The sequence below is a fragment of the Equus quagga genome, chromosome 10, assembly GCF_021613505.1.
Source record: "Equus quagga isolate Etosha38 chromosome 10, UCLA_HA_Equagga_1.0, whole genome shotgun sequence".
NCBI classification, from domain to species: Eukaryota; Metazoa; Chordata; class Mammalia; order Perissodactyla; family Equidae; genus Equus; species Equus quagga.
Window position 1 is genome coordinate 83,200,792 of NC_060276.1, and position 16,781 is coordinate 83,217,572.

Here is a 16,781-nt window from a genome sequence, read left to right on the forward strand (position 1 = left end):
GTATGCATTTGTGAGGCATTAGCCATGAGATGGTATTTATAGCCATGAGGTTGGATGTGATTCCCAAGGGAGTGAACGTAGACAGAGGCAAGGCGAACAAAGACTGACCCTGAGGACCCTCCCACATTTAGGTGTCAACTAGTTGAGAAGGAACCAAAAGAGGGACAGAGAAGGAGCGGCAATTAAAGTAGGAGGAAACCCAGGCCTGTGTGGTGCTCTGGAAGCCAAGGGAACAAAGTGTTTCTAGGAAGAGGGAGTGATCACCTGCGGCCAGTGCTACTAATGGCTCAGGGTGGACGAAGACTGAGACCTGAACAATGATTTTAACAATGTGGACATCATTGATGAGTGGGTCAGGAACAACTTTGGAAGAGGGGCAGAGACAGAAGGGGTGGGGAATCCTGACTCAAGTGGAGTCTAGAGAGAATAGGAGGAAAGAAAGTAGAGGCAGCGAGTGCACACAACTCTTTTGAGGGACTTTGCTGTAAAAGGAAGGTGAAATGTAGAGCAGCAGCTGGAGGGGAAAGTGGGATCAAGACATGAGGGGACTCAGCACGTTTGGGAGCTGATGGAAATGATCCGGCCTGGAGGAAGGAGAGATGGAGGGAGTCAGTAGGAGTTCCCTTCTGATGACTTAAGTTTTCTCAAATAGGGACCCACCATCCAAAGTCACCCCCGGTCTCCATTGTTTTCTCCTCTCCCCCATGTCCTCCCAGGTATACCAGTTTTTCAGCTGCCTCCCAGAGGACAAGGTCCCCTATGTCAACAGTCCTGGGGAGAAATACAGGATCAAGCAGCTGCTGCACCAGCTGCCCCCACACGACAGTGAGGTGAGGAGACAGATGACAGGAAGGGCATGCCAGGTAGGGGGCACAGCCTGGGCAAATGCTGAGCAGCTTGAAAGAAATGGGCAGGGTTAGAGGAGGAGAGGTGAGCTGAAAGGTCTGGACAGGCAGGGACAATCAGGGGACATTCTTTGGCAAAACCGCAGCTGGGCCTTGGGAGAAAAGGTAGGGGGTGGGTATTTCAGGCAGGAGGCACCAATTCTACAAAGGCCTAGAAGTAAACTTTTTGAGCATGCATGAAATTTGGAAGAGGGTCGAGGGGCAGGCATTAGGGGAGGAGCCTGGAAGACCTCCACTACCCCAGGCACAGTACTGCACAGCACTGGAAGAGGAGGAGAAGAAAGAGCTCCGAGCCTTCAGCCAGCAGCGAAAGCGGGAGAATCTGGGGCGTGGCACCGTGCGCATCTTCCCAGTGACCATCACTGGGGCCATCTGTGAGGAGGTGAGCCATGAAGGGCCTCAGCGGGTGAGTGGTGCCTTTGCTCCAAGCCCTGGGGTACAGGGCCCATCTTCCAGGCCCTGGGAAGACAGGCCTGCCACTTAAGCCCTTGTGGTCTAGCTCTAGTGTCCCCTGTAGTGGACGGGTTCTTTTCCTCACACCCCACTGTTAGGCAGGAACAATCTCTTAAGGCCTTCCTGGCCAGCGAGGTTTGTCTGTAGGGCCCCCAGTGGACAGGGCCTCCCTCAGATCCCACTGTTGGAGGCAGTCTGTCTCTAAGGAGGCCCTAGTTGACCTTCTCTATGCTTTCCTCCCCTCCACACAGTGGACATGAGACTTAACCTCTCTCTGGTCCTCTTGTGGTCAGGACTTGTCCTTAAGAATTGACCCTCAATGGCAGGGCCTGTCTCTCTCTAGAGCCTGGTGGTGGGTGGAATTCATCTCCAAGGCCATCCCTGGTGGGTGGAGCCTGTCCTTAGACCCTAGTGTTAAGTGAGGTCTGTCACTAAGGTCCAGGTGGTGGAGACTATCTCTGTGGTCCCCCACTGGGCCTGGCCTGTCTCTGTGGTTTCCCCAACCCCTGAGGGTGAGACTTGCCTTTCAGGCCACCCACAGTGAGTAGGGCTTGTCTCTACGGTTTCCCGCAAGAGCAAGGTCAGTCTCTAAGGTGCCCCCAGTGTAGGCAGGGCCTGTCTCAACATTACCCCGTGGGTGGGGCCATCCACAAAGGTCTGCCACGGGGAAGACCCAAGTGTGACACACCTTGCCTGACCCCCATCCATCTGACCATCTCAGTCATGGTGACAGTGTCTGTCATTGGCAGTGTGGGAAGCAGATCGGAGGCGGGGATATTGCAGTGTTTGCCAGCCGTGCAGGCCTGGGTGCCTGCTGGCACCCACAGTGCTTTGTATGCTCCACGTGCCGGGAGCTGCTGGTGGACCTCATCTACTTCTACCATGCTGGCAAGGTCTACTGTGGTCGCCACCATGCCGAACGCCTGCGCCCGCGCTGCCAAGCCTGTGATGAGGTTTGTGCCTCTCTGCCCTGGGGTGGGAATGGAGGGCGGGCAGGGAGAGGGGCAGGCCCATCTGACAGCCACAGATGGCCTGTGCCCCCTAGATCATCTTCTCCGCTGAGTGCACGGAGGCTGAAGGCCGGCACTGGCACATGGGTCACTTCTGCTGCTTTGAGTGTGAAGCCTCGCTAGGAGGGCAGCGCTACGTCATGCGTCAGAGCCGCCCCCACTGCTGCGCCTGCTACGAGGCCCGCCACGCGGAGTACTGTGATGGCTGTGGGGAGCACATTGGTGGGTGAACATGGGACTGGACAGAGGGATAGATAGAGAGCTGGGCCCCCCCCCCCCCCCCCCCCCCCCAGGATTCCTCCTGTCCTCCAGGCCCCATCCTCTGTTATATCCTTTAATTTTCAGCCCCAGCATCGTAGGCCTATACCCTTCACTGCAAGTCCCATCACCAATATCCTCCACTATGCCATACTTTCTAAACCCCACCTCCACAAGACTAGGCACCAATACACATCTAGGCCCACCTCCAGAGTGCCCTCTAATTCCCAGCCCCCCAGGGCCACCCTCCTACCCTTTCAGCCTAGCCTTTACTCCCCGAGGCTATGCTCTATTCTCTAAGACTCTCGTCGTCAGCCTCCTTACTCCTACTTTCTAAGCCACATCCTACCCTTTCTCACCAAGGCCAGCCATACCTTCTAAGCCCTGCCCCCACCACGCAGGCCTTTTCTGTAGGGTCCACCTTCCACTCTCCTTCCACCTGAAGATACCTCTTAATGTCTAAGCCTGGCCCACATCTTAAAGTCCAATGCCCAGCCCTACTCTGGGAGGGGACACCGAGGGAAAGAAAGGGAGGGGGAGGAGGAGATATTTACCAGCCAGTTTCCAGGAGAGAACAAGGATGAGGAACCCTGGGGTAAGGACCAAACTTCAGGTTTCCTGCTTTCTCCAGAGAAGGGCCCCATTATGGACAGGTGGGAGAAGGTGGCTCGGGGTACCCTGCTACAGATTCCCTGCGTCTTTCTGAGAGGGGCCCAATTCAGGAGGGGTGGAAATATGCTTGAGGGCTCTCCTCAGTTTTCCCCCTCGTGTCGGTCCCCGCAGGCCTGGACCAGGGCCAGATGGCTTATGAGGGCCAGCATTGGCATGCCTCAGACCGCTGCTTCTGCTGTAGTCGCTGCGGGCGAGCCCTCCTGGGCCGCCCCTTCCTGCCACGCCGGGGCCTAATCTTCTGCTCGAGAGCCTGCAGTCTGGGGTCTGAGCCCACGGCTCCGGGGCCCGGCCGCCGCAGCTGGAGCGCAGGCACGGTCTCCGCACCTCTCGCAGCCTCCACAGCCTCTTTCTCTGCTGTGGAGGGGGCGTCAGAGACCGCCACCAAAGGCACGAGCACGGAGCCAGCGCCTGGTGAGCTAACCTTCGAGCCACGCCTAGCCACTCTGCGTCTCCCGCCCCCGCCTCAATCCCAGCCCCTCCCCTTGGCTCGCGCAAGTCCATCACCTGCGGCATCCCGGGCCCCGCCCCCATCAGCCCTCTCTTGGTCTCCAATCCGTTCCAGGCCTAGTGTCCAGCCCCACATACATCCCCTCATAAAACCTGGATCCGCCCCCTTCTGTACAGGGTCCCTGCTTGAGTCCAAGTTCCTCCTTCTTTCCTCCAAACCCTGATTCTCCACCCTCCGCACCGAGGCCCCAACCCCATTTTATCCTAAACTTTGTCTGCTCCAGCTTATGCTACGCCCCTTCAATCAGAAGCCACGCCCCCATTCCTTGGCCACGCCAGTCCAATCCTGCTCCACCTGCGTTCCATCCTCCCTCATATTCCCCGGATTCCCCACCTCGCTGCTCCTCTCTGACCCCTGCTCCCACTTTCCGGTCCTGATGGGGGAAAGGGGAGAGGAGAAGGTCCTTCCAAGGCCTCCCCTGGGAGAGGGGGATCAGATACAGGGAGTCGCTCTCTTTCCAGCTGCAGGCCCCGAAGAGCCCGCCCGCTTTCTGAGAGGGGCCCCCCACCGCCACTCCATGCCAGAGCTGGGGCTTCGCAGCGCCCCAGAGCCTTCCCCGGGGCCCCCTGGCCAGCCAGACCAGCCCCCGGAAGATGGTGCCTTCGGTCGCCAGAGCGCCCCACGCGTCAGCTTCCGAGACCCCCTGGTATCCGAGGGAGGCCCGCGGCGGACCCTGAGTGCACCCCCAGCCCAGCGCCGCAGGCCGCGCAGTCCCCCTCCCAGGGCCCCCACCCATCGCCACCGCCGCCGCCACCACCACCACCACCACCGTCACCACCGCCACTCTGGCAGATGTCGCCGCCATCACTGTGATTTGGGATCCGGATCCGACTCGGAATCTTGCTCCAGCTCGTCCTCCAGCCCCAGTTCCGAGTCCTCAGAGGACGACGGCTTCTTCCTAGGGGAACGCATCCCACTGCCCCCGCACCTGTGCAGGCCCATGCCTGCTCAGGACACTGCAACTGAGACCCCCAACTCCCCATCTCCACAGCTCCCCAGGAACTCGCGCCCAGGGATGCCTCGCCAGGCCAGAGACAAGAACTGTACCGTGGCCTGAAGGCTCAAGTCAGTGTAGATGATGACACCTCTCCCCCCGCACATAAGTCATAAATCCCCTTCCTTCCTCTCTCCCTGTCTGTTTGTATTATTGAAGTAATTTAATGTGTTGTAGAACAAGCCTGGCTTCTTTACCTCTCTGTTCCAGCTGCACCCCCTGCCCAATTTGCTCACTCCTGATGTCTGAGATTTAGCCACATTTGACCAAAGGATTAATTTATTCATTACCATATGTTCTAACCATCTGTTTATTATTTATTTATTCCTCCACAGAACCACCCCCACACTGAGGAGGTTATTTGGAGTGCATCACAACTTGGGGCCCAGAGTCTGAAATCTGAGGCACCCTCCTCCCTCATTTTGTGGCTTAGGTGGGGGCATAGTCCAGGCAGAACTGGCATCTCCTTTTGGGTACTGCAGAAGGAAGGGGGACCTAGGCTCACCTTCAAGGTGGCCACGCCCAAGAGGGTTGATTGGCAAGCTGGAAGAGAGATTCTCCCGATAAAGGCACTTTCACCTCAATAGGGGGCTGGGAGTGTTGTAGGGACAGGGAGGAGTTATTTCATGGTGGTGTTAGTTGCAGGTTGCAGAGAGCAATGAAGGGAGTTCACCTACACCGGGCCATCTGCAGGGTCTGCAAGTGAGGAAAAGAGAGAAAGCACTGGCTGGATCCATATTATGCCCATTCTTTAGACAAGAATACGGAAGCTTATGGTACTTATTGGCACTAAAGTATCAATAAGGGACAGAGTTGGCATTCATGCCCTTGGGAGACCCCTTTTATTCTCAGCCCCCTCAGCAACACCCCCCCCCCCCCCCAACACACACACACACACTTACCAGTAGGGGCTGCTGAATGTCTTTGCTGCCTCAAGGGGAAGGTGATGTAAGCATCATAGCCAAAGAGGCATGTCGCAATTAGGCCCAGTACCTGGGGGTGGAGATAGGAGTGAGGGGGTTGGATTAGGTTGGCCAGCCTACTCAGCCTCTTACTCTTTGTATCTACCACCTCCAGTGACTGCCCCATGTAGGGATGGTGACTAAGTGCCAGGTTGGGAAGCCAGAGAGCCCCAGGGAAAGGCCAGGAGACTGGACTCTATCCCATCCTCCCTCCTGGTACCTCTCAACACAGGGAAGCCACACAGGAGCCCCACATACAGGCAATACCATTAATACTGTCATTTGAGACGGAGTTCTAGCAGAAGGTAGTCTAGTGTGTTGACAAAGGGCCCGCCTCTTTGTGCTTCCCACAGAGGTGCCTGTGTCAGACAAGGGAGGGTCCTTTACAGCAAATGATGATCTTGGGCGGAAAACCAGGGCCTGAACCAGACTTTCCTTCAGGCCCTGAGGACAACTGTGGCCTGGTCATGCACTTTCTGCCAGAGGCAGAAATGCCCCCTGGATCCTCAAACCCCTCTCTCTATGCTTTGGAGCTGCCTCCACGGCCTTTACCCCTGCGGTGATTCTGGAGTGGTTTCTTTCATTAACAAGGACAACAATGGAGGTGATCAGGTAGAGGATGGCCGCTATGAGGGTTCGGAAGAAATCCTGTGAGGTGTAGGGAGAAGACGGAAGTCAGCACCCAGAGTTCCCCAGACAATCCCAACTGCCCAGGCCCCTCCCTAGCCTCGCCATTTTCGGCCCCTTTCTCACACTCCAAGGCCAGTTGATGATCTGTATTTTGTTGTGCAGGTCACACATGTAGATGACAAAGAAGATAGCAGCAAGGATCATCTCAATCACCGACAGGGAGGAGTATGCTGATGTCGAGGCACTGAAGCAGATCAGAATCACCAGGCACAACACCTGGAAGGATGACAGGGGACAAGGGGCCTCGCTCAGCTCCCAGGGCTGAGGGGATTGGTTTAAATTGGGAGTCTCAGATGCCTACCAGGACTGGGAAAATGACAAATAATAATAGCTAAACACTTACTGTGTGCACACTGTGTTCCAAATATTGTTCTAAGAGCTCTACAAGAATTACTTCACTTAATCATCACAACAACCTAATGACCTGGGTACTATTATTAGTATCTCTATTTCATAGATTAGAAAAGTGAGGCACAGAGAGGTTAAGTGACTTGTCCAGGGTCACCCAGCTAGTAAAGGGTAGAGTTCCGTGCCTCAGTTTCCCCCCTTTTCCCTTCTAAGATAGGGGTGGCCTGCGGGGAGTGGCGCCACCAGGTGTTTTGTGAGCACTGCTGGCGCCAGCTTCACGATCTTGACGGGGCGGGACGTGCGGTTCCCCCGGCAACCCCTTTGGGAAGCGGTGAGAGCGACACTGGAGGGGCAGGGCTCGGTTAAAGGCGCCGCACCCCTTTTAGAAGTGACTCAAAGGCGGCGCCCACTTTGAGGAGGGCGAGAAACCAAGGCTCCTGAGCAGCAGGGACAGCTAGCTAACGACCTCCCGCCCCACCACAGAGCGGGGAGGAAGAACTGGCGGAGGGCAGGGAGCCCTACCCTGGGGGACAAACGCGCAGGGCCCCACCCCACCAGGCCCCGCCCCTGGGCGCGCCGCCAGCCCGCCCGCCAGTGCCCAGGCCGCGCCACGCCCTGCCACGGAAGGCCCCCCACCTCCCAGCCCCTTGGGACCCCTTCGATGAGTCCACAGACGAGTCCACGCGGTCTGCTTCCACAGGGCCCCCTATATGCTCTATGGGCCTCTTGTCCCACCCCGTGGGCCAGCAAGCCCCGACTACCTTCTCCAAACCCCACTGACTCGCCCTGCGCCCCTGGTTTCTGGCCTCCGCCACTAACCCACCCACCTGCGCCCCACTGCCGCACGCTCCTGGCCACGCACCTACCTCACCCGGGGCCGCCCGGCTCCGCGTGGTCCAGCCACCCCACCCCGCCTTTGCCCACCCGCCTGTCCCGGGACGCTCACAATTTCAGCAAACAGGAGAATTCCCTTTCGGGTGCGCCAGAAGTTGGTGCAGGCTGTCCAGCAGCCGGGGGCCGAGAGGCGCTCGGAATCCGCCATGGCGTGGGCCGGAGTCCCTAGGAGCGCGGAGGATCTGCTCGCTTGCTCACGGGTTCGAGGACGCTGCACACCCAGCCGTCTTGCCCGCCGTCTGGCCGGGAAGGTGGCCCCGGGGCGAAGGAGGGAGTGAATCACCGCAACGAGCAGAAGCGGGCGGGGCCGGAGGGGGCCGGGCCAGGTGGCTGCCGCCCCGGAAGCCCCCTCGCCCCGCCCGCCAAGGATAGTCCCCGCTCGGTGCACAGCCCCCGGGGCGCCCCATCGCCGGGGACGCTCGCCTTTGAGGCTTGGCACTTCGGGCTACTGCACGCAGTAATGTAATGGCGAGACCTTTCGCGCTTTTAGGATAGAAATACTCCCGGGGGCAGCCTCAACCCAGAACCGCGGAGATCTCGCTGTGGGAGGGAGTGACTCAGTTTCCTTAGCTGTAAAAACGGCTGAGGCCATGGTTAAGCCCAGGTATATTTCCAGAATTCGGAATATTTCGGATTTTAGAAAGTTTTCCCGGTTCATGTACGGTATATTACTTAACACCCTCAGCGGGGTCTGAAGCTGCCCAGTTTAAAAAAAACACGTTAATATTTCCCCAAGGAAAGGTGTGGATGTTCACAGTAAGTGACCAGGACTGAAAATTGTTCCTCATTAAGTCAGGTCAGCTCAGGTTTTGTAACCAAGTGATGCCCAATTTGTGGGAAAACTGTCGGTTTCCGGAGCTTTTTGGACTTCGGAATTTTGGATAAAAGATTGTGGACTGTGGAATAAACCTCTTAGCAGTGATGAGAATGAGACCACGCCAGTGCACAGGCTGAGAGAGAACAGGGCCCAGTGAGCATCAGGCTGCTCAGTGAGTGGGAGTGAACATTATTAATAGTATCGGAGCCCAGGGTCTGATTCTCTGGTCTGCAGTCCTAGGGAAGTCGTGGCCTTAAGTGCCATGCCTCCATGTCCTGGTTCTAAGGAGAGGGGCTATCAGCCCAGCCCTAGACGAAGAATGGGGAAGAAGCACAGGTTTGTTGTTTTGTTTTTTGTTTTTTGAGGAACATTAGCCCTGAACTAACATCTGCTGCCAATCCTCCTCTCTCTCTCTCTCTTTTTTTTTTTTTTTGCTGAGGAAGACTGGCCCTGAGCTAACATCCGTGCCCATCTTCCTCTACTTTATACGTGGGACGCCTGCCACAGCATGGCTTGTCAAGCGGTGCCATGTCCACACCCGGGATCTGAACCGGTGAACCCTGGGCCGCCGAAGCGGAACAGAAGCACGGGTTTATTTATTGCTGGGAGCTTGGCATGTTGAGGGGAAGGCACCTGGGGTACCAGGCTGGGTGACAAGGCTGACGACATTTAAAGAGTGTGTTATCCTGAACAAGTAATTTCTCCTGACTCAGCCTCGATTTCTGCATCTGAGACACGCACCTGGTCTCAGGAATCAGGGTCTCCCCCGAGATGTGCTGAGGGGCATGCTCTCCAGACTGGATGCTGGTTTTATTCTCATCTCATTTGCGGAGGAGAGAGGGGTAGCTGGAAGGCCAGGATGGTTCAACCCAAGGGCTTGTCTGCTACCCCCTGCAACCTGGAGCCCCTCCAAACCAAGAAAGCCTCTCTCCTCTTTCAGCCCGGGTTGCTGAAAGAGCGATTGGGTAGTGGAAGGAATGAAACATATTTTTCCCAGTGCTGAGTGTATGCTTTCCAACTCTGTGAGGACATGCCTGAGTTTCTAGAACAAAACAAACTCTGCCTCACATCAGGGCCTTTGCACTTGCTGTTTCCACTGCTGTCAGTGCCCTTCCCCCAGCTCTTCATACATCTGGCTTCTGGTCATTCAGGTCCCAGCTCAAATGTTATGTCTTCAAAGAGGCCAGCAGCCCACCATCATTACCTCCCCCAACATAACCTCCTTTTGCTATCTTCATAACTCTGACTTCTCTCTGAAATTATCTTTCATTTATTCATTTTCTTGTCGTGTCTTTTCTGACATCTGTCTACCCCCCACCACATCAGTTACAAAAGGGTAGAAATCTTTATTCCTTCCCTCCGCATCTCCCCAGTGCCCATCACAGTGCAAGTAAACAATTGTGACTCAATGAATACTTGTCAAATGCAGGTGAGATTAAGAGGACAGGTTTGGAAATTGGGCCTTGATTAAGTCTTGTTTCAACTCCCCTCTCTCAAGCTATTTATACTCTCTGAGCCTCACTTCCCTCCTCTGTGAAATGGACATATCAGGATTGTTGAGTAGACGTGTAACTAGATGAAAATAGACACTGCAAGGAGAGCCGGTAGCAGGATAAGGCTAAGTAAATGGTGGCTGGGGTTACTATTATTAGTCTCCTGGGTGTGACTGTTTTAGGACTGGGGCTCTGGAGCCCTTTCCTGACTTCTGTGGGGCCACACCTCCACCAGGCTCTGAGTCAGGGGCAGCTGGAAGCCCCAGCACCCTCCCCCACAACGTCTTCAAGCATTCACCTCTTCACCTCTTTATACCCTAACTCCCAGCCTGGCTTTGCAGTCCCTCTCTGCTCCCCAACAGCCACCCTGGACACTCACACTCCAGTCCTTTAATTTCTCTCCCCACTCCCCACCCCCCCCCCCCCCATAGGAGTGAGAGTTGCCGCTTCTGGCCTGACCACAGCTTCCTTCGTTGGGTGTATGGGGCCGAGTGTTCAGGATGTGGTGACAGCGGAGGTGACTGGACATTTCTGGCCTTGGCCAGCGTCTGCTTCGGGGCTATCCCGGTTGGAGTCCCACTAGCCATATAAGCTCCGGCTTTGGGGCTCTGTTCCCAGGATGGAGGAAACTCTGGCCTCTCCCAGGACAGGGAACGCCCAGCGTGTGGCATGTGCACACAAGCCCGGCTGCAGTTTGTCACCATCTATGGAAGAGGGAGGCGCGGCCCAAAGGTTGTAACAGCCTTTTTTAGCCCTGCCCGCTGACTCACACCTTCCCGGCTCCGCCCCAAAGGGGGCTCCAGGGCCCCAGCCCATGCCCTGAGGGGGGCAGTCTACGTGCCAGAAAAATCTGGCCAACCACGCCAGAAGTGAGAGACCGCAGCCTCCTGGCGAAGGAAGCCGCCGTGGTTCTAGCCTTGCTATCTATCCGGCCGTCAGCTGAGAATCTGGAGATTCCGGGACAGGGCTGTTTGTATACTGGTGCACTCGTGCCACAACAGGCCCGCCTCTGCATTTCACATGCCGCGCGCAACAATTATCTGTGAGCCCTGCACACCTCCCAAAAAGTAAAATGAATGAATGGGGAGAGAAGCAGGAGTTGGCGAAGAGAAACGGAGAGGGGAGAAAGTACGCTGGGCTGAGGGCCGGCAGAAGCAAGGACCCCTCTAGAGGTGTGAAAGAAACAGCACGAAGCAAGCTTGTCAATGGTTGCAAGAGCCCCTCCTCGAAACCAGATCGACCCACCCCCGTCCTTTACCAGGTGGACTCGGGATCCTCACCGGGCCAAGAGCACCTGGCAAGTCAAGACTGTATCGAACCATTTTATTACCTCCCCCACCCGAAACAAGAAGTGCAGGGCTGGCCCGTCCGGGAGGACTGTGCCACTGACGCCGCAAGGGGAGCGCGGGCTGGTCGACTGCGCAGCAGGCGGGGGGACAAGACCAAGTGGAAGCTCTCCGCGTCATGCTAGTGCGCGGCCGGCGGAGCACACCAGATCCAGTTTGGGCAGTACCAAGTAAGCACCGAGCCGTCTGATGCATGCTCAGTGCCTCCGCCTTCCGGCTGCCATCTCCAGGGCGAGCTGCGCGGCCCCCGGAACCCCTAGGGCACGCGAGAGCCGTTCCTCGCTCGGCACCAGCCAGGGTCCGGGGGAACCCGGGGTTCGGTCGTCAGGAGAAACCGCGGAGCTGTCGGCCGCCCGCTCTAGGCTAGGCTCTGGGCTGCCCCGGGTTTTGGGCGTGGTACGGGATCGAGGGTGCTGAAACAGGGATGGGCTGGCGCTGTGAGACCTCATCACCTCTGGTCTCCCAGGATCTGGGCTGCGATCTGGGGATGGCAAGACTGCTGGTTAGATTGGGCGATAGGGTGGGGAACAGAGAGAGGGGCCCCTTGGCCCAGGGTAGCTGGGAGACTCCAAGGACTGAGGGAGACGGAGATCCTGCTCCTTAGAGAAATCTCCCTTCAAGGCTTGGACACGCCCTTAAGGAACCGGCACCACTCCTTAAGACCCCTGACACCTCCTTTCCCGAGACCTCTCCCCTCCTGGATTCAGAACACACCCATCAAAAAATCATTTCCCAAAATCCCCAAAGGAAATCAAACCCGGATCTTGACCTCGAGATGCCAAATCCCTTCCAGCTAGGACCCAGACTGTCCCCTTGCTCAACCCACCTCCCTCGGCTCCCAACTTTTTCCCTTATGGACTCCTCCTCTATCAGAACTAGACCCCCTACCCTCTGTATCCCTATCCTATGCCCTCCCCTCTGAGACCCACTCTGGCTTCCCATCTGAGGACCATGACTGTTCCTTCTGAACACCCCCTTTTACCCCACACTCATTCCATCCTCTCCCCTCCCAGTACCTAGAAAGTCTCCCTCTGAAATCCACCTTTATTCCTATCCCGACACCCTACTCCCCCAGCCACCTCCCCGCCACCCCCCACCCCCCGCGGCTTTTGAGGATACCATGACCCCTCACAGACATTGAACCACTGACGCTCCCCACTGAGACCACCAAACCCTTCCCACCCAGGACCTCAGCCTCTCCACTCTGCCACTCTCTCCTTGCCTTCACAGATCCCTGACCCGTCTCCCCTTGGAAACCCACCATGGCCTTTCCGGGGCCTTCCCACCCTCTCAGGCTTGCTGGGGTGTGTCTCAAGAGGCCTGCTTAGCACCAGCCGGAGCCGGGGTCCGCCTCCGCGAATCCGCTCCACGACCTGGGCATGGGTGAGGCCCTGAGTTGTTTCTCCGTTGATGTGGAGCACGAGGTCGCCAGCCTGCAAGAGTGGAAAGCAGGGGTGCTGTAGGAAGGACAGATGGAGAGCACCCTGACAAAGGGCAAGGACCGGACCAGCACCATCTAATGGAGCGTGCCTCATGGCTCACCTGCAAACGACCGCAGCGCTCTGCTGGCCCGTCCTTCAGCAGCCCGCGCACTGCCAGCGGAGTGTCTCCAGCTGCATCACGACCTCCGCTTAATGTGAAGCCAAAGCCCGTGGAACCACGGGCCAGTTCCACACAGAACTGACCAGAGGCCTGCGGTAGCTTCGAAGTACAACGTGCCTTACCCTGGGTCACTTGGGACGGCGTGGTACATGTACCCAAGGTTTCTGACCGCCGATGCTGGAGTAAGAACACAAGTGTACGTACATTGCCAGTCTTGAGGCAAGGGGCCTCCGTTAGGAGGACAAGGTAGTACCTGGGGCCGGTGTTCCACGAAAGTGACATTAGGCAGGCGACTGTCCGTGACCTCTATGTCTGCAGAATCCAGCACCCTAACAGCTGGGGGAATGAAAGAGTCAGCCGGAGGAGTACTCCACGGAAACCACATAGGACCTGACCCCTGAGGTAACATTCTAGCGTCATGTCATTTTCTTGCCCCTAAATATAGACAGGCCCACTTATTAAACTAGGCTCCGGCCACACGAATAACTGTCCTGAATGGCCTTCTTAACTAATAAGCCTGGGCCCGGCTATTGGAATAATCCTCCAGACCTTGCTACCTCCCTCCCTCTAATAACACGCAGACCTCCACCCTCAAATGGCACCCTTAGGCCCACCCTGGAGGGTGCTACTCCTGGATTCTGCTCCTGAACATTCCCGGCCCAGCCCTCTAATCAGCCTGGAAACCTCAACCCATTCCTGCCATTTCAGCCCCGCCCCCGGTGCGCAGATAGGCTCCACCCCCTTGACTAGCATTCCAGACCCGCCTCTCAGCTAAGCGCCCGCCCCCAGCCCTCTCCAGGCCCCGCCTCTTCAGAAATGCCATTCGAAGCCTTAGTTGCAACTAATCTTGCAACATTCACCGACTGCAATAACCCTGCCGCTGTCACCTCCTAGAGGAATATCCTAGGCTAACCCAAGGCCCCCCCCCCCCGATTATCCCCCGCGCCCCCCCCCCCCCCCGCCCGCCCCCCCCCCCCCCCCCCGGCCCCACCCAGCACAGTAACTAACAACCTCGGGCCTGCCGCTTGGAACCCGGCTCCATTCCGACCCCGCCCCCCGAAAGGCCCCGCCCCCATCACGCACCCTCCTTGGGGCGCAGGCGCAATGTGGCGCCGGCCCTGCGCACCAGCGCCGCCACGTCGGCCGCAGCTCGGGCCGCCAGGGGGCGCGCGTCCAGCCGGGCCAGGAGCTGCCGGGCACTGGAGCCCGCGGGCGGGGGAAGGCCGCGGCCTGCGCGGGTGGAAAGAACAGGTCAGCGCCCACCCCGAGCCTCGGAGAGCCCCCGCGCTCCCCGACGTCAGACACCTGGAATGCCCCTCAAGATCCCCAGACACCCCCTGACCACGCCCTTGATAGTGCCAGAGGTCACCGACTGGCCCTCTCATCTCCCGCGACCCCCGACCACGGCGAATGTGCCTGTGGACCCCGCCTGCCCCCACGATATCCCTGGAGAGAGCTCTGTGACCGCAGTATTCCTGAACACCTCAAACACCCTGTGGATCTATCTCTCTGGAGGTCTCCGACTGCCCCCTCGTAACCCCAGATTCCAAACTCCCCCCCACAATATCGAGAGGAACCCCGATTCCCCCACATGTCCCGACAGAACACGGTCTGCGCCCCGGTTCCCCCTCCAGATAGCCTAGGCCACCCTGGTGGCCCACATAACCTCGGATTGCCCCTCCACAGATCCCCAGAGGCCCCCGCCTAGCCCCCCACAATTCGCCACGGACCCTGAGTGCCCAGGTGTCCCCAGGGCCCCCGGGCACACCCCTCCGGCACATCTCCCGGGAGACTCCTGAGAGCCCCGGGATCTGGTGCGCGGCCCCGCGGCGCGGGGGCCGGTGCAGGTGCGGGACCTCGAGCCCAGCCGTGGTCGCTGGGCCCCTGCCCGCTGCCGCCGCTGCTTGGGCGCCAAGGCGGCTTTGTTTACTACCTGTCGGAAGGAAAAGGTGAGCAGCAGACAGGCGGGGCGAGGGGGGCAGGGGATGCGCGCGCTCCCCCCACCCGTACCTCCTCTGCTCCCCCTGGGCTCCGTGGCGCTCCCCGCGCGCGGCTCCATGCCCCGGAGTCCGTCGGGTGGACGCGCGGCCTGCGGCGACGCGTTCTGAGCGCCGGGGCGCACTCAGCTGGCGGCCCGCCCGGGCCTGGACGCGGCTGAGGCCGGCCGGTCCCGTGCCTGGCGCCCGACCCGCGCGGTGACCTACCTGGCGGCCGGCAAGGAGGCCTGGCCATGCGGGCCATGCGAGCGCTGGGCCTCGCTCTGCCTCGGGCGCCGCCTCCCTCCTCCGGGGACCCTGGCTGCGCTTCTCTTGCCACCCAGGGAATGTAGGGACTCCGCGCGTGAGAAGGGGAGGTCGAGGCCCAGAGAAGCTAAGGGCTCCGTTTGAGCTCTGACAACTAAACACGCGGAGGCGGAACTGGAGCCCAAGTCTAGCAGGGAATTCTGCAGCCTCCAACAGAGCTTTGCACGTAGTAGGCGCTCAGTAAACGTGCAGTCCATGTTGGCCTAAGCCGGTCCCTACTGGGGAACCGGAGGAGTCTGGTGGGCTGGGGAGGGGGACGCCCTTGGAGCCTTGGGGGCCATGGGAGGGTTTGGGGCCCTGAGCATGATGGGACTGGGGGACTCCAGGAGCAGGGAAGGGCAGGTCCCCTGGAGAGCGAGGCGGCTTTGAAGGCACCCGGGTGGGAGGGGACGCCAGCCAAGAAGAGGAGAGAAATGAGGCCCCTCCTAGGTTTGAAAAGGGCGGGGTTCTGGGGACACAGGCCGCGAGCGGGGAGCCCTTGGACACAGTGCTGCTGTCGTGGAAGGAGGAGTGGGGAGCAGCGAGAGATGGCCTGTGACCACCACTTGGTGGAGGAAGAGACTGAGGGCTGGAGGGGCTCAGACGCCTGCCCGGGCCCGGTAGCCAGCCAACAGCAGCGCCGGTCCCAGGCAGCTCACTCCCAACGCTCACTTGGCCCGGGACTGTTTCACTGTGGCTGTCGGTGCACTGTGTCCTGCCGTCCATTCTGGCTGGCTGGGCAACCTCTCTCGGCCACCTCTCAGGGTCCCGGTGTTGTCGTAGGTGGAAGGGGCTGAATGGTCCCTGCTTTCGTTCCTCCTGCGACCCCCTGCCTCTCCCACCTCTCACCTGACCTTGTCTGAAGGGGGACATACTGGACCTCCTTTGCTGCCTGGCCCAGTTCTTGGTGAGAGTTCAAGCACTGTAGATGGAGAGGGCAGCTTCCAAGCTGGAACTTAAGGCTTCCGTAACTGGTGGATGGGCTAAATGGCTGCTTAGACACTGGGGAATGGGGGCCTGAGGCTCTGTAGATTGCTGGGTTTAAACCAGTTCCCCTGTTAGCTTCATACATTCATGGATTTAAGTAAATCCCTCTCATAGACCCACCCAATTCTTATTAATTTAATCAAGCCTTTTTTTTTTTTAACAGACTGGTTTAGTTGACACACAATTTGATAGTTTTTGAACTGTGTTTACACCTGTGAGACTATCACTACAATCAAGAGTGAACATAATCCTCACTGGCATGTTTCCTCCTGCCCTGCCCAGCCACTGATCTACTTTGGTCATTGTTTGCATTTACTAGATTTTTATATAAATGGAATCATACAATATGTACTCTTTTGGGGTAGTTGGTCTGGCTTCTTTCTCTTAGCATAATTATTTTGAGATTCATTCAAATTTTTCATTCCTTTTTATAGCAGAGTACTATTCCACTGCACGAACATTCCACAGTTTCCTGATCCATTCACTTGTTGATGGACATTTGGGTTGTTTTCAATTTTTGGCTATTAACAAATGCTATGGACTGAATAGTGTCTCCCCAA

General features: G+C 58.0%; 3 protein-coding genes and 1 long non-coding RNA gene across 7 annotated transcripts in view; 2 read left to right on the plus strand and 2 right to left on the minus strand.

The window, feature by feature from the left end:
- The window catches only part of PRICKLE3 (prickle planar cell polarity protein 3), a 9,584-nt gene extending 4,650 nt beyond the window's left edge, over window positions 1-4,934 (plus strand). The window contains exons 4-9 of the mRNA XM_046673637.1: window positions 717-830; window positions 1,150-1,287; window positions 2,108-2,311; window positions 2,404-2,590; window positions 3,410-3,709; window positions 4,268-4,934. Coding sequence (XP_046529593.1) covers window positions 717-830; window positions 1,150-1,287; window positions 2,108-2,311; window positions 2,404-2,590; window positions 3,410-3,709; window positions 4,268-4,863 — 1,539 coding nt within the window. The 3' untranslated portion in view covers window positions 4,864-4,934. The remainder of the gene's footprint in view (window positions 1-716; window positions 831-1,149; window positions 1,288-2,107; window positions 2,312-2,403; window positions 2,591-3,409; window positions 3,710-4,267) is intronic.
- Window positions 4,935-5,092: 158 nt separating this feature from the next.
- Window positions 5,093-7,969, minus strand: PLP2 (proteolipid protein 2). Its single transcript, XM_046673638.1, has 5 exons — window positions 7,747-7,969; window positions 6,516-6,668; window positions 6,315-6,410; window positions 5,703-5,793; window positions 5,093-5,496 (listed from the first exon to the last, which is right to left on the minus strand). Exons 1-5 carry the CDS (start codon window positions 7,840-7,842, stop codon window positions 5,474-5,476), a joined length of 459 nt encoding a protein of 152 aa, XP_046529594.1. The 5' UTR covers window positions 7,843-7,969; the 3' UTR covers window positions 5,093-5,473.
- A 3,337-nt stretch (window positions 7,970-11,306) lies between these two features.
- MAGIX (MAGI family member, X-linked) lies at window positions 11,307-16,335 on the minus strand. 4 transcript variants are annotated; one of them, XM_046672643.1, is made up of 6 exons: window positions 15,157-16,332; window positions 14,036-14,182; window positions 13,206-13,288; window positions 12,893-13,129; window positions 12,612-12,783; window positions 11,307-11,831 (listed from the first exon to the last, which is right to left on the minus strand). In XM_046672643.1, exons 1-6 carry the CDS (start codon window positions 15,191-15,193, stop codon window positions 11,548-11,550), a joined length of 960 nt encoding a protein of 319 aa, XP_046528599.1. In that variant the 5' UTR covers window positions 15,194-16,332; the 3' UTR covers window positions 11,307-11,547. The 4 variants fall into 4 exon arrangements, with proteins under 4 accessions (XP_046528599.1, XP_046528598.1, XP_046528601.1 ...); XM_046672642.1 differs by lacking the exon at window positions 15,157-16,332 and adding an exon at window positions 14,963-15,119; XM_046672645.1 differs by lacking the exon at window positions 14,036-14,182 and having other exon boundaries at window positions 15,157-16,335.
- On the plus strand, window positions 14,068-16,781 carry LOC124245326 (uncharacterized). Its single transcript, XR_006890260.1, has 3 exons — window positions 14,068-14,203; window positions 14,639-14,901; window positions 16,385-16,781. It is a non-coding gene; the product is annotated as an uncharacterized LOC124245326 (long non-coding RNA).